Raw genomic sequence first — 17019 nt, 5'->3', positions numbered from 1 at the left:
TGGAAATGACTCCATCTTTGTACCCAGGTATAGACGAAAAATCCTAATAACCATGAGTAGTTTGATGATTCAAATTTTATCATTCTAAGATTACAATTTATTGATTTACTTTTAAACTGAAAAGCTCAGAAGGAATGCTAAATATACCACAACATTTTCATTCCTTCTAAACTTTTAATCTCAGTAGGCTGGGCGTGGTGGCTCATGCCTATAATCCCAGCACTTTGAAAGGCTGAGGCGAGCCGATCTCCTGAGGTTGGGAGATCAACACCAGCCAACACGGTGAAACCTCATCTCTACTAAAAATATAAAATTAGGCAGCATGGTGGCACACGCCTATAATCCCAGCTACTTGTGAGGCTGAGGCAAGAGAACTGCTTGAACCTGGGAGGCGGAGGTTGCAGTGAGTTGAGATTGCACCACTGCACTCCTGCCTGGGCGACAAGAGCAAGACTCTGTCTAAACAAAAAATAAACTAATCTCAGTAATGTAGATTGTGAGGAAGAAAATAAGATATAAACAGTTGTCAATTTAAAGGGTTCTATGTATGCCTTTATTGCCACACCTGCCATAAACTGTGCACAATTAGTAGACAGGTGTGGACAGCAGTAGAGGGAAGGGGATAAATCTGTCCCACAGGGTCTGCCACTACTGTATTTTTTTATGACACTGGAATTTTAACAACATTAATAACCTCATTTTTCAGCACTTTCTAGAATTCCAATCAAAGTAAATATCATAAGAAATTAAATGAGAGTAAAAGTCAAGAAAACATTTTGAAGGAATGTTATGAAAGGTTTAGGGTACTCAACACAATGCAAGTAATGAAAGTTAACTGGTATCCTGGAAAGAAAATGTCAACTGATGATTCTGCAAATGTAGTTTCATCTTTATCCACTCATCATTATCTAATAAATCAGCTGCATAGTGCTTAGCACATATTAAGCACTCTGTTGAATACTCAGATGCTTTGAAAAATAATGAGTTTTGCTTTCTATATCCTCTTTCATTTGAAATGCCAGAAAGAAATTCTTCCTGAAAGCAGAAAGTGCCTATGGTAATCAGAGGGTCTATACAATTCATCAGTACTTACTTGCTCTCGAATCATATTTTTGTAGTGAGTCACAATATTGTCATGCTGTTCTAATGTTTTTTTCACCTCTTCTTCTTTTTTATCTTCTTCACTGGACTTATAAATAGCCTTAGTTATAACACCTATAAAAGAAAGCTTATTTAAAATTTGTTTTAAACGTTTTAAATACTATTTTACTATTAAGGCTTAGTAGAAACATGTAACCTAACTCCATGATAGGTAAGAATCTTTTCAATCTTACTGAAAGCCAAATGTCCTTCAATGGGCTACAGATCAAGAGCTAGGAAAAAAATATACCTTTAGAGTTATTATATAACCTGCATGCATCCAGAATATACATGTACAATATAAACATAATTACTTTCCATCAAATATCAATATAAATCTTCAGTCTTACCTTCAAGTTCTTTTACCAGCTTCGTAAACTCATGATCAAATATCATGTATTCTGGACTGGGAAAGTTTGGCTGGGGTTTCTGAGATGCTCTGGAATATAACTCATGTTTGCTAATAAATCCTAGTTTCTCTATGAAATTCTCTTTGCCAATCCTCTTCTCTATTAGTTGTTTTAGTTTCTCTCTACAGAGATAAACATATTGAGATGCTTTAAAAAATAAAATCAAAACAAAACATAAAACTTAATCTACATAATGCTTTGGCAAAAAAAAAAAAAAAAAAAGCATCATTATCTATTGATGCCATTAAGAGAGTCATCTTCCAAGGCCTTACTTACTTCTTGTAGCTCTCAAGTGAGTTATCATTGAAATAAATCGAAATGCCCAACAAAAGGGCACATAAGCCTTGGACCAACTGCTCTTCTTCTCCAAGATTTTCTGCAATTTGTCCTGTAAGCTGAAATCTTTGTTAAGGAGGCTAAGGATTGATAATATCTAGTATATTTTGCAATTTGAATTTGACATACATTAATACTTCACATAAGAGTTCCCATAAGAAATTCCACATATAGGCTAGGTACGGTGGCTCATGCCTGTAATCCCAGCACTTTGGGAGGCCAAGGTGAGTGGATCACCTGAGGTCAGGAGTTCGAGATCAGCCTGGCCAACATGGTGAAACCCTGTCTCTACTAAAAATATAAAAATTAGCTGGGTGTGGTTGCGCATACCTGTAATCCCAGCTAACTCAGGAGGCTGAGTGAGGCAGAAGAATTGTTTGAACCTGGGAGGCGGAGGTTGCAGTGAGCTGAGAGAGCCACTGCACTCCAGCCTAGGCGACACAGCAAGACTTTGTCTCGAAAAAAAAAAAAGAAATTCCATATATATTCCAAGCCAGCATAAAACAAACCACACACACACAACTTAAGCATCATTACAACCTTAACAGTTTAAAAAGTTGCAACACAGATATGATAGTGGAGAATTCAAGTATTTTGGGCATAGAGCTACTTCTAATTGAGAAGAAAAACTAAAAAAGATATAAATACTTACATGTACATTACTAAAACATAAAGGATACAAATGGAACATTGGCTGAATTGTGAAGAAAATGTGTTACTGCAATGGGACAATTGCTTAGCCAGGTACAAAGCAACATTAATAATCCAACTCTTGTTTGTATTTTGTTTCCCTGCAACAGATAAATTGGTAGAAATCTTTCCATTCATTTTATATTTTTTAAACTTAAAGTTGCCCTAAGATCCCTTCCATTTGCATGAAAAGAACTTTAACATCTTATAAGACATGAGCCAGAAATCCAGTTTTAAAAAACTAAACAAGAGAATAAATTCTTGTATGCACCACAGGCTGCACTTCCTAAAATGAACAGAGTGCAGAAATTAGAATTGATCCATGTTCAGAGGCATATACTGGGCTATTTAAAATACCATTACTTTAAAAACCTTGTCTGCTACGGAAAAAAAATTATAGTGCGAAGGCTTTAAAATATCTATTAATCCCAAGACACTTTACAATGAATTTGCCAAGCAAATTTATGATAGTTCAGTCAGAAGTTTAAAAACAAGTGCCTGATAAAAGGAAAATTCTACTTCTTTCAAAAAAAAAGAAAAAAAAAATTAAGAAAAATACAAAAAATAATCCCCTGAATCATTTAGTCAAATTCCATGAGAGAATATATTCTCTAACAATAAATAAACATACTACAAATTCAGTGATCACACACCAGATAAGAGGAAGATTTAAATTAGCCAAGCGCACCAAACCATTAACTACTGCCAAGTACAGTTAATACCGAAAACAAGCATATCCAGCAAAATTAGTTTTCAAAATTTTAATACAACACATTTACATCTCCTAGGTAGAATAATCTTAGTTCATAATATTGACAGTGCCCATATTTATATTCCTATAACCTGTATCTTCAAAAAAAACTTGTTTGAAATAAAATAATGAAAATCAGAATAGCAATGCATCACTTTGGGGAAAGTCTCATAAAATGTACAAAATATAATTCAAAGATCTAGACAAGGAATGAATTTAAAGTAACCATCACTGTGTTCTGAAAAATTTCTACCACCTAGACTATTCTAATTTCGCAAATCTTTATGCCAATATCTTGACTCTTCTATAATCTATTTTTAGGTATATTTAATATTGAATTAAGTTCAAACAGGACCTCTTCAAATGATCTGCCATGTAAGCACTGACACAAATTTAGTTTTTACATGGTGTATTATTTTTACTGTTTCCTTGCCTCTATGTCATTACCATGCCCACAACATAACTTCAAGTCATCCATGTAAATTGGGAAGTTAAAAAACAGTCATTCTCAACCGACCATGTGCCACAGAAAACTTGCAACTACTCGAGTTATAAATGCAAATGTTTTGTTCATCTACCTGGTTATATATAAGTTCATTATTACTTAGAATAACCATTTGCAGGTACCAAATATACCCACATTGTATATACAAGAGCATACTATCAAATCACTGGCCGATGTAATTAAAAAAAAACAGAATAAGATTTAAATCAGAATCTTCTAAAAGTATGGCTTTTGGGATCTAATTGAAGGATAAGAAGAGCAAAGTCAAATATAACCAGTTAAAAGACAGAATAAAACATTCAACTTATTATAGAGACAAAAAAAGATAAAGTACTCAGGAGTGAACCTAATCAAAATGGTATAAAATGTAAACAAGGAAAATTTTAAAACACTCCTAAAGAGCACGAAAGTGGACATAAACCAATATAGAAAGCCACCATGTTCTTAGATAGGAGACTCAACATCACAAAGATATTAATTCTAAGTTAATTTATAAAATTAATGTGCCTGTAATCCCAGCAGTTTGGGAGGCTGAGGCGGGTTGGATCACCTGAGGTCCGGAGTTCGAGACCAGCCTGAATAACATGGTGAAACCCCGTTTCTACTAAAAATACAAAAATTAGCCAGGAGAGGTGGCAGGCGCCTGTAGTCCCAGCTACTCGGGAGGCTGAGGTAGGAGAATCGCTCGAGCCTGGGAGGTGGAGGTTGCAGTGAGCCGAGATCACAACACTGCACTCCAGTCTGGGCAACAGAGTGAGACTCCAAAAAAAATTAATTAAGTAATTAAATTAAAAATAATAAATGAATAAAATTAATATGACTCAAATAAAAATTACAAAAAGGTTTTTTTTGCTTCTTGAACAGCATGATTCTGAAGATCATATGAAGGAAGTGAGATTAACTAGGGACACTGTAAAAAAAAAAAAAAAGAGAGAGAGAATAATGGATCATGAACAAGCAGGAATCAAGAGACAGAATACAAAAATCCAGAAAAATGGGCCCATATACAAATGAGAATTTAGTATATGAAAAAGGTAGCATATAACCATCAGTGAGTTACAAATAGACTTAAAAGATTTTGGGACAACTAGATAGCTATTTAGAAAAAGATCAGTGGATCTGTATCTCATAAAGTTTGTTGAGAAAAACAGAACAAAGAATTAAATGCAGAAAAAGAAACCAGAAAGTATAAGATAAAAAGAGAAGTATAAATTCCTTAAAGTCTTTTCTCGGGGGAGTGGGAACCGAGTCTCACTCTGTCTATCAGACTGGAGTGCAGCAATCATTGCTCACTGCAGCCTTGAACTCCAGAGCTCAGGCAATGCCCCCGCCTCAGCTTCCAAAGTGCTAGTATTACACGTGTAATACTAGTACCACGCCTGGCCTAGTAAATTCCTTAAAATCTGAACATGGAAACGCCTTTTCTAAGTATGACTTAAAATGCAGAAGCCATAAAATATAAGTCTGAGAAAAAAAAAAAAAAAATCCAAAACAAAACATCAAGGTCAAAAGACAAATGACATACCAGGAAAAAAAAAAAAATCTGTAACTCATATTAAAAACAAGGGTTAAGTACGTTAATATAAAATGGGCAGAGGATATGAATAAAAGGAAAAGTACACACCTCTTTCCAGAGCCCCTACAGCGTGTGAATCATTGAGGAGATTTGAGAAAACAAATGGAGGCTAAAACTCTAATTTGAGAGCATTCTCAGGGGTAATTATAAATCACAGATTTTACAGGATAAAAGAGAACTACAAACAAAATATTTGAAGCTGAGGGCTGGGTGCAGTGTCTCACGCCTGTAATCCAAGCACTTTGGGAGGCCAGGTGGGTGGATCACCTGAGGTCAGGAGTTTGAGACCAGCCTGGCCAACATGGTGAAACCCTGTCTCTACTAAAAATACAAAAATTAGCCGGGCGTGGTGGTGTGTAATCCCAACCACTTGGGAGGTTGAGGCAGGAGAATTGCTTGAACCTGAAAGGCGGAGGTTGCGGTGAGCCAAGATCGTGCCATTGCACTCCAGTCTGGGCAACAGAGTGAGACTCTGTCTCAAAAAAAAAAAAAAAAGAAAGAAAAGAGCATGATGGAACTTTCTGAGATTATGAAAATGTTCTACATCTTGTTTTGGGTGGTGTTTACAGAGATACACTCAAACACCAAAAATCATCACATGAAACACGGAAGGTCTGTGCATTTTATGGTATATAAATTAATACCTCAAAAAAAATTACCTTTCAAATGACTGACGTATACTTATAAAACACTTTCCCTGATATAAAATTATTCAGGCTAAATCTGCAAAATATGTATGTGTGTGTGTGTAAGTTAATGACACATGTTAAATCATGCTCATACACAAAGACACAATTCATAACAGGACCTCATTTATTACTACCCACATTATTCAACTGAAACCCATGCCCAAACATAGATATTAAGGTACACTCCTTTTCTGCCAAATATTCACACAAAACAAAACAAACAAAACAAAAATAGCACTTTCCCCGCACACAGCAAAAACTAACCCTCAGTGGTGGCCGTAGCACATGGATTATATTCAGAATAATCCATAATATTTCATTTAAAATATTTCAAATTACAAAATTATACTTATTATTGTACATTTTAAATAATCTAGTATAAAAATAATCACATTCTTTCATATGCTGATTGATTAAAGACAAAATTCTTAATCCTGAATTCTACTTCCTTTGAAATGGCTTCAGAGAAAATAAATAGGCAAGCTTGGAGAAAAAAATGCAAAAAACCAAAACCAAGGAAATCCAAAAAGTGCAAGCATCCCCAGAAGAAGCACAAGTATAGATTCAGATTCTCATTCCCAGTGTTTAGTAACACCAATACAATATCCCATGGAGAAAAACTGGAGAGTCATTTATGATAGAAATAAATTGGCTGACACGCAAAAGTGTTAAGTAGAATGTAACTTCAAACAAGCAGTTAAAAAAAACCAATCAGCAAAACCCAAGACAGAGAAAAAGCTTTGCTGAAAGAGGAAAATGCCTAAGCTTTATCAAGTGATACATACCCGTCTGTCGATCTTATCGCCCTGCAAATTATACATTACAAATTATTCAAACATATTACTACTTCAGAAAAGTCTAAATCTGGAAAAATCCCTCAAATACTTTTTCATAGTCTCTCTACAAACTCAAGCCAATAATTTGGGACAGGATAGTTCTAATGATACTTCTTTTATACAATAGAGGATACATTTAGAGGATATATATTTTAGAAGATAAAGGATAATTTTATAGCACTGTGATTACTTAAGAATGGGTAAGACATCACCATCTTTAGCACTTCTCATCATGCATTCATTGTAATTTCAATGTTAAAGTGAAGTCTGTGGTGATGCTGATTAGACAGATAATTACTGTTTGACTTTTAAAAAAAAACTGTTGTTAACAGATAGCAACGTGAGAATGCCAAGTAATAAATAAGTAAAGATATAAAAATTTAGGGTAGTTTTTTTAATCTCTAAGAGATAAGTATTAAGACAAAATAAGCTTTCAATTAAAGTAAGCCAATTTTAAACTTCAACTTCCTTTTCACTTTAGTTACTTTTTAAGCTTTCATTTATAATTTCTATGGATGGAGCTAATGTTTCTTTAAAAGCTCAAAATAAGGAAAAATTCAACGAGTGTGGCAGAATTAAAAACTAAAGACGGACACAACCACATTATTATGGGGAGTGGGTAGGATAACTACTGCTAGAGCAGTGTACAGAACAATTTTAGATTTAGTCATGTTTTTACTCTCCCTGAGTGACTTTAAATGTCAATGACTTTAGAGTTTTGCTAAAGCATGAACTTGAACTGTTCAACAGCAAGGCTGGTATATGTGGGCAAATCATGTAACAGAAAGTGACATTCCTAAATGCCTAGCACCTACACTTCAATAAAGCTTTGTTGTTCTCATTAAGAGTCTAAGACACACAAAAATTTTTTGTTATGTTTTCCTACATCTTACTAGGTAAATGATATGCACTGGGGACTTAAGGATTTAAGAACTCACGAACCTCAAGGGAATATAGTGTATAACTATATATACAATGGACCACTGTTCCACTATTTCTAGATGATCAATTGCTTTGGGAAGAGAAAGAGGGAAATATACAGCTATGACTTTACTCTATTCCCTCCCATAAACTAACCTGAATTCAGTTACTGAGAAGAAAGAGAAAAATGACATGCATGAACACTGTGGATAATTTAAAAGCAAGACAAAACCCTCAAAATACCTTTCTGGCCAGAACATGTATTTTCATCATGATGCAGACCTTGTAACTATTTAGCAAAACTATTCGTCTAACAGTATTTACTGCTTTTTCTCCACAAAACTGTTTCTGATTATGATGAACTAATAAGCAGAATAAGTCTTCTCTGTCCTTTTTCATCTGTATCTTCTAAAGACATCCTTAAATCCTGTATCACTGACATCAAAATATATAGAACTTTTTCCCCCTTAGAGAAGTTTCATGCAAAACTTTACCTGTGAAAGGATATTGGTGCACTGTTGAAGTAAAGAAACTGGAGGGTTGCCAATACTTGTAGCAAGTTGAACCCTGAGCAACTGTTCTTTCTGGGTGGCATTTTCTTGCAAAGCATGGGCAAGGGCCACAGCAGCACACCAGTTTGAAAGTGAATCAGTAGAAAACAAACCACCACATAATAACTGGCCAGCTGAAACTGAATTACCTGTTGCTACAAAGATGGCAGGCAGACAATAAAAATATATTAGATTTTTACGTAAACCAAATTTTAAATAAATTGTTTTCTGTACACATAAAATAGTGTGAAATACCATTAAATATAATCATTAAACATGTGTTAATTAGTAGTATTAAATATACTTTCAGAATGATAAAAATCTGCTTTTCAAAGCAAAATGAACAATGAGAGAAAGTTATCTTGGAAGAAAAGTAACAGAACAAAGAAATATAGGTTGAGGCTGGGCATGGTGGCTCACGCCTGTAATTCTAGCACTTTGGGAGGCTGAGGTGGGAGGATCCCTTGAGGCCAGGAGTTGGTGGTGCATGCTTGTATTCCCAGCTACTCGGGAGGCTAAGGCCTGAGGATCACTTGAGCCCAGGAGTTTGAGGCTGCAGTGAGCTATGGATCGTGTCACTGCACTCCAACCTGGACAAGGTGAGACCCTATCTTCCAAAAAAAAAAGAGAGAGAAAAGAAACATAGGTTGAGTATCCCTTATCCAAAATGCTTGGGATCAGAAGTATTCCATAAAGAAAATGTGGTACATACACACAATGGAGCACTATTCAGCGATACAAAACAAAGAGATCCAGTCATTTACAATAACACAGATGAACCTGGAGATCATTATGTTAAGTGAAAAAAGCCAGGTATGTAAAGACAAACATTTGTTCTCACTCATTTGTGAGAACAAATAAAAATTAGAACTAAATTATTTACCATCAATGGTAGAAGGTAAAATTATTTACCTTTATTTGTGGGATCTAAAAATTTGTGGGAATTCATGGACACAGAGATTAGAAAGATGGTTATCAGAGGCAGGACAGGGTAGTGGGAAGTTAGAGGGAAGGTGGGGATAATGAATACAAAAATATTGTTAGAAAGAATGAATAAGGCTGGGCGTGGTGGCTCACGCCTGTAATCCCAGCACTTTGGGAGGCTGAGGCGGGTGAATCACGAGGTCAGGAGATCGAGGCCATCCTGGCTAACACGGTGAAAACTCATCTCTACTAAAAAATACAAAAAATTAGCAGGCATGGCGGCGGGCGCCTATAGTCTCAGCTACTCTGAAAGCTGAGGCAGGAGGATGGCGTGAACCTGAGAGGCGGAGTTTGCAGTGAGCCAAGATTGCGCCACTGTACTCCAGCCTGGGAAACAGAGGGAGACTCTGTTTCAAACAACAACAAAAAAAGAAATAATGAATGAATAAGATATACCATTTGATAGCACAACAGGGTGACTATAATTAAAAAAAAAAGGGCATATTTTATTTTTAATTTTTATTGCAGACAGGGTCTCACTTTGTTTGCCCAGGCTGGAGTGTGATGGTGCGATTTTGGTTCACTGCAGCCTCAACCTCCCAGGCTCAGGTGATTCTCCCATCTCAGCCTCCCATGTAGCTAGGACTACTGGCGTGTGCCACCATGCCTGGCTAATTTTTTTTTTTTTTGAGCTGGAGTCTCACTCTGTTGCCCAGGCTGGAGTGCAATGTTGTGATCTCAGTTCACTGCAACCTCCACCTCCCGAGTTCAAATGATTCTCCTGCATCAGTCTCCCCAGTAGCTGGGATTACAGGCATGTGCCACCACGCCTGGCTAATTTTTGTATTTTTAGCAGAGACGGGTTTTCACCATGTTCGCCAGGCTGGTCTTGAACTCCTGACCTCAGGTGATCCACCCGCCTTGGCCTCCCAAAGTGCTGGGATTACAGGCGTGAGCCACCAGGCCCAGCCTAAATTTTTGTATTTTTAGTAGAGATGGGGCTTCGCTATGTTGCCCGGGCTGGTCTTGAACTCCTAGACTCAAGCAATCTGCCTGGCCTGGCCTCCCAAAGTGCTGGAATTGCAGGTGTAAGCCACCATCCCTGGCTTAAGTATACATTTCAAAATTACTTAATGAGTGCAATTAGATTGTTTGAAACACAAAGGCTAAATGCTTGAAGAAATGTTTAAAAAAAAAAAAAGCATTTCAGATTTCACTTTTGGGATGCTCAACTTGTATTAAAATATTTTCAGCATCAAACTGATGATGGTAACATTCCAAAAACTTACCTTAATTAAAAACAACATTTCTAAAACAAACTTAAGGAAATGCCACATTTTGATCATTCTACTACATCAGGGTCTTATTTTCATTAATGGTCAATAATTTTTTTACGGTAATAAATTTTTTACCAAATTTTTTTGGTAAATATAATTAAACAGACTTAAATTCTAACAAAAAACTTCAATGTATGTAATTAAAATGAGTTTTATTGATGTTTCCAATTACCTTTATGAAACTGCTCTTAAAGTTTAAAGTTAATAAAGGTAATTATTTCAAAAATTTATCTTAGGTAAGATGAAACATTTAAAGAACCCATAAAAAGGGTAATGACTCTAACCTATATTAGAACAACAGACTGAAAGTTAAATGTGATCTAACGGTAAAATTCATCTTCTTTTTTAAATTTTTATTTTTGAGACAGTCTCTCTCTGTTGCCCAGACTGGAGTGCAGTGGCACAATCTTGGTTCACTGCAACCTCTGCCTCCAGGATTTGAGGGATACTCCTGCCTCAGCCTCCTGAGTAGCTGGGATTACAGGCACCTGCCACCACGCCCAGCTAATTTTTGTATTTTTAGTACAGATGGGGTTTCACCATGTTAGCTAGGCTGGTCTCAAACTCCTGATCTTAGGTGATCTGCCTGCCTTGGCCTCCCACAGTGTTGGGATTACAGGTGTGAGCCACCGCACCCAGCAAAATTCATCTTTAGAATGACAATTATAATTAACAGTAGATTCTGTTTACTGGCATCTATACATGCTAAGTTTTGGAGTGAGTACTTTATGTAATGTAATGCATGTAACTGCATTTATCCTCACAATGTTCCTAATGGGGTATTATGCCCACATAAAGATGAGTATTATTATCCCCCATAACTCAGTAAGGCTCAAGTTAAAAAGTTATACAGCAAAAGTTATATAGCAAAAGAGAAAATTCTACAATGCAAACTCTTGTCTGACTCCAAAGCCTGTTGTCTAAATTTACCTGCAGGCTTTAGAATTCAGGTGTTTTTTTTTTTTTTTCTCCTAAGCATGCAAAGTATTTTAGGCTAAAGCATAGAAAGAAAGATTCAATTAAAAGTCTGAAAGACAATGATTTACTTTTTCAAATAAAAATTAGAACTAAATTATTTACCATCAATGGTAGAAGGTAAAAGTGTTGACACGATCTCTCCTTGTCCTTTTTGGTTTTTATACAAGAAACACTGGAAACAATAGAGAACAGCACAGCGCAAAACAAATGGCTGCCTTTCATTAACCATGGACATGAGAAGTACTACAATTGCCGGTCTGTTGCATTTAAAAAGAAAAGAACAAAATGAAACAATGCAACCCAAGTATACAAGTCAATAACTAGTCATTTTTGTTGACTGAAGAATCATAACCAGAACACCAGCAAGTTAAGTATTTCTATCTCTATTTCACAGAAAACTGTAGCTGACAGAGTGAAGTGACTGTTTGCTTAAGGCATACAGCTAGGATGTGAACGACATGGTATCTGAATCTAAGTATCTAAATTCCAAAAACTACCAACTCTTTTAAAATTCCAATATCATTTATCTTGCAAGATAATTTCTAGTTTCAAAACATACAACTAAACTTCTTTAAAAAGAGTAAGATGTGTATATGAGATACATTAACAACCCAAAGTTTTTACTTCCTCAGAGTAATCTCAGTATTTCCCCTTCTCTACCTTGGTGGGTTTGAAGGTGCATTTACAGACGCAAAGTAGTCTTGGTTTACTTGGTAGCCTCGAATAACTTCTGATACAGTATTTATGGTCTGTTAAGGGGAAGAAAGAAGAAGAACATTTAGAGAAATTAAGCCAAGAAGGAAAATGTTTCCAAGAGAAAAAAATCTTATATTCCACTTTTTAAGGGCCAAAAGCACCAAAACATCAATGATAACATTGTAATCTTGTAACACTTTCTCAAGGTAAAATTTTAAAGCATTAAGCATGGGTCTCCAATAAAACAACACCTGACATGCATTTTAAATCTCAAAAACTATAATACTATTCTCTAGGAGATAAAATATCTATTTCTATAAAAACAGAAAAAAGGTTTTAAAATAATCAGAGAACAAAGTTAAAAGATTAAAAAATTCAAGGATAAAGTTAAAAAATAAAAAGACTATTTCAAAACATGTTATAAAAGATAAATATATACCATTTTGTTAATTAAAAATTAATTTTTAAAAAGGCAAATTACCCAGAAAGTCTACTAATAGAGTTGCAGAAAGAGAACAGAAAAGAGGTCAGGCACAGTGGCTCATGTGTGTAACCCCAGGACTCTGGGAGGCCCAGGTGGGTGGATCACTTGAGGTCAGGAGTTTGACACCAGCCTGGCCAACATGGTGAAATCCCGTCTCTACTACAAATATAAAATTAGCTAGTCATGGTGGCATGTGCCTGTAATCCCCATTACTTGGGGGGCTAAGGCAGGAGAATTGTGTGAACCTGGGAGGTGGAGGTTGCAGTAAGCTGAGATAGTGCCATTGCAACTCCCGTCTTGGTAAAAGAGCAAGACTCTGTCTCAAAACAACAACGACAATGACACCACCACCACTACAAAACAGAAAAGAGAAAATTATCAAGGAATGCCAAAAATACCCTCAGAGCTGAAGGATGTGTGTTTCCAGCTGAAAGTGCTCAGTGAATGATAAAAATAACTGGAGAGCAAGGGAGTGGGGAAATGGTCCACAGGAAAGCATATCATCAGTACATTTCAGAAAACCAAAAAAAAAAAAAAATCTCAAAAGTTTCTAGAGATAAAAAGATTACGTTAAAACAACAACAACAACAACAAAAAACAGAGTAGGATTATAATGGCTTCAAGCTTCAAACTTCCTAACAGCAACACTGGAATGATGTTCTGAAAGTTGAGTATTAGTGATTTCCAACCCTGAATTCCATATCTAGCCAAACATTAAATTAATTCTGAAAGTAGAGGAATGACATTTTCAGACATGAAAGAGCCAAAAATAAAATAAATCCTCTTGTTATTTACTTTTTTTTTTTTTTTTTTAAGAAAACTAAGAAAAATAATGGCCAGGTGCAGTGGCTCATGCCTGTAATCCCAGCACTTTGGGAGGTTGAGGTGGGCGGATCACTTGAGGTCAGGAGTTCGAGACCAGCCTGGCCAACGTGGTGGAACCCCCCCCCTACTAAAAATACAAAAAATTAGCTGGGCATGGTGGCAGGCCCCTGTAATCCCAGCTAGTTGGGAGGTTGAGGCAGAAGAATTGCTCAAACCCAGGAGGCGGAGGTTGCAGTGAGCTGAGATCATGCCGTTGCACTCCAGCCTGGGCGACAAGAGCGAAATCCCATCTCAAAACAATAACAACAACAACAAAAGAAAATTAAGAAAAATAAAGTTAATGAACCAAGGGATAGAGGAAAAAGATATGTGATCTAGGTCAGGAGTATTGGCTCATGTCTGTAATCCTAACATTTTGTGAGGCCAAAATGTGTGGATCATTTGAGGTCAGGAGTTCAAGACCAGCTTGGCCAACATGGTGAGACTGTCTCTACTAAAATTACAAAAATTAGCCGGGCGTGGTGGCGGGCACCTGTAATCCCAGCTACTCAGGAGGCTGAGGTAGGAGAATCGCTGGAACCCCGGAAGGCGGAGGTTGCAGTGAGCTGAGTTCATGCCACTGTACTACAGCCTGGGCAACAGACTGACCCTCTGTACCAAAAATAACAATAAAAAAAATAAGGGATCCAGATAACCAAGGAGTCTGTCAGGAGAGAAGTAAAGGAAATCCTAGGAGGATGGCAAAAGAAAGTCCCAGGACAAGAGACATGGGGCAGAATTAGAGCCCAGATTGGAGCAGGAGAATGGAGGGTCTGCAGGTGGCCTGCGGTGGGGAACGAAGTGTTAATATATGATTATTAAGCATATATACCTCTGCATATATAGAGTAACAGTAAAATGAAGAACACAATTATGACTCATGGATGAGAAAAATATATATTTAAAAAAGGATATAAGGCTCTATTTGGCTTAGCAGGAATGGTATCAATACAATTGTAAAAATATAAACCCCAACTATTGATTTAAATATAAATTCCATAAAATAATTATGGGGCAACATGAGGAAGTAAAGTGGGACTTACAGTAAGGACAAGTGAGGCTGAAGGCAGTTATTTTTGTTATAAAACTTTTATTATTTGTACTTTTGATATTGCACGTGTTAATTTGAGAAAAATTTTTTAAAAATGTAAACAAACTGAACTTTTCTTCTTCAAACTAACTTCTTTTTCTTACAGGTAAGCAACAGAAAATGCCACACAGGGGAAAAGAATTTACTATTCAATGAATCTACCGGTTGAATAAGACTAAGTCACATGGTTCTCAAAATCAAAATGTAAATCATACTGTGCACTCCTGTTGAATGTAATAAAATTAATGAGAAATCTTTGTAGATGGATCTGCAAAACTTTAACATTATTATTTATGTACTATAAAACTTGAGGGATGAGTATATCTTTTGGAATCAATACTTTTATCATTATGTGAATTATATTTTAGTAAGATCATTAAAAATTTTAACCTAAAAAATGGTTAACTATTACAGTTTTTCCCTCAGCAAATATCTAATTCTTCCTAGGATTCAGGATTTCAACTTCCACAGAGTTAGCTTTGACTTCATTTGCTTTACCTCAGTCAGGATATCAGCAGGAACCCCAGTAGCCATTAGGATAGTACAAAGCTGCTGCAATAACCCACACTGGAACATAGCCTTCTGGCAGCTACTGGTAGCACCAGGAGGGTTGGTGGGAGATACCAGTACACGGACAAGCTGTGAAAGAAAGAGAAAACAAAATTTGTCTCTCAAAGATTTGAAAAGGCTTGAGGCAAATCTGATCTATGTGAACAAGAAACTCTGCATGAAGTATTCCCTTAGCTGTTCAGCCACATTTAAGTGCTCTTTCTTTTGAGCTCCTATGGCAATAGTTCTGTGACAGTAATACTGCATTATGCCTCTTACTTAAGGTTGTCTCCTTCAGGTGACTGTGAATTCCCAGAGAGAAACTGCCTTGGTCATTTTTGTTTCCCAAACACAGTACTTGTAACAGTACATATTCAATAAGTAAATGGATGAATAAGTTACAGAGTGGCAGATTTCTTATCAAAGTTAATAATGAACTACCTAATAAGACAGCAGATCTGAAAAGAGAATGACCTGACGGGTGATAAATTTCCCCTCAACTGGAAATATTTACAGAGAGGCTAAAACCAACAACTGGAGAGATGGTAAAAGATTCATGTATTAGGCATGGGGTGGGCTGCACTGATTGCTAATGCCAATTAAATTCCTATGATTCTATGATTACTTGGACTGTAAACTTAAAATTTCAGAAACATGAAAAAAAGTTATCTCAAATAACTAACACAGTTATGTCTCCAAATTAAAATATTTTATAACTAAAAAACTTTTCAAAAGATGTTTTCTTTAAATTTAGTCTGCAAAATTTGAATTAAAACTCTGCAAGCAGATCAATTTGTGTTTTCAATGGCTCAGAACACAATCATGATAACTGTGATGATGAATAGTTCCAATACAGAATGTGTATGTCCAAACAGGAAAACAATGATGCATTTTTATTTGGTGTATGATAGAGAACTTAAAATATAAGCAACTCTAAATAAAGTTATACATAAAGTATTCCAACAGGTTCTAACAGAATAGCAGAAGATAACTCCTGGCCTGTAAAGTCATGAGTGAATCTACTATTCAGTATTGCAGGTGGAGAATATATTAAAATGAATTAAACTCAATTCCTTTGCTTTGGAGTTTATGGTCTTCACGACAAGTGTAAGAAAGAAAAGCTTTACTAAGCTACAGAAAGCCAGTTTATTCACTTTTGAAAAGTAAAGAATTCTTAAAAGAATCAATTTGTTATATAATGAGAATACTGTATTTTTCTGTTAAATGCTGTACTCTAATAATTTTTTGGTATTTTTTTTTCTGAGATAGGGTCTCATTCTGTTGCCCAGGCTGGAGTGCAGTGGCATGATTATGGTTCAATGCAGCCTCAACCTCCTGGGCTTAAGTGATCCTGCCCCTCAGCCTCCTGAGTAGTTGGGACAATGGGTGGACACCACCACACCGGGCTGATAAAGACCATGTTGCCCAGGCTGGTCTCAAACTCCTGAGCTCAAGTGACCCCCACCTGCCTTGGGCTCCCCAAGTGCTGGAATCACAGGTGTGAGTCACCACACCTAACCTACTTTACTTTTTAAACAGTGACACTTCCTTCAGAATAATTCTTTACATAGTACTCTAAACCATAAAACATGTTTAGCTTTCTCAAACAATTTAACTTTTCACTGTTTGATATGAAATACATGCTTTTGTACATCATCAGATTCTCTCACCCTATTTTTTTTTTTTTTTTTT

General features: G+C 36.1%; 1 protein-coding gene across 2 annotated transcripts in view; it reads right to left on the bottom strand.

Annotated features, from left to right (window-relative positions):
• Positions 1 to 17019, bottom strand: part of USO1 (USO1 vesicle transport factor) — a 90408-nt gene that overhangs the window by 11692 nt on the left and 61697 nt on the right. The window contains exons 11-19 of one of the 2 annotated variants that reach the window (XM_011966178.1): positions 15277 to 15417; positions 12305 to 12393; positions 11747 to 11901; positions 8349 to 8560; positions 6883 to 6903; positions 2567 to 2677; positions 1827 to 1945; positions 1491 to 1672; positions 1094 to 1215 (exon numbers count right to left, since the gene is read on the bottom strand). In XM_011966178.1, coding sequence (XP_011821568.1) covers positions 1094 to 1215; positions 1491 to 1672; positions 1827 to 1945; positions 2567 to 2677; positions 6883 to 6903; positions 8349 to 8560; positions 11747 to 11901; positions 12305 to 12393; positions 15277 to 15417 — 1152 coding nt within the window. The remainder of the gene's footprint in view (positions 1 to 1093; positions 1216 to 1490; positions 1673 to 1826; positions 1946 to 2566; positions 2678 to 6882; positions 6904 to 8348; positions 8561 to 11746; positions 11902 to 12304; positions 12394 to 15276; positions 15418 to 17019) is intronic. The other variant, XM_011966179.1, reaches the window with a different exon arrangement.

This window comes from Mandrillus leucophaeus, unplaced genomic scaffold (assembly GCF_000951045.1).
Source record: "Mandrillus leucophaeus isolate KB7577 unplaced genomic scaffold, Mleu.le_1.0 Scaffold75, whole genome shotgun sequence".
In the NCBI taxonomy this organism is placed as follows: Eukaryota; Metazoa; Chordata; class Mammalia; order Primates; family Cercopithecidae; genus Mandrillus; species Mandrillus leucophaeus.
The sequence above is the reverse complement of the archived record's forward strand: the minus strand, read 5'-3'. Positions and strand labels throughout refer to the sequence as shown.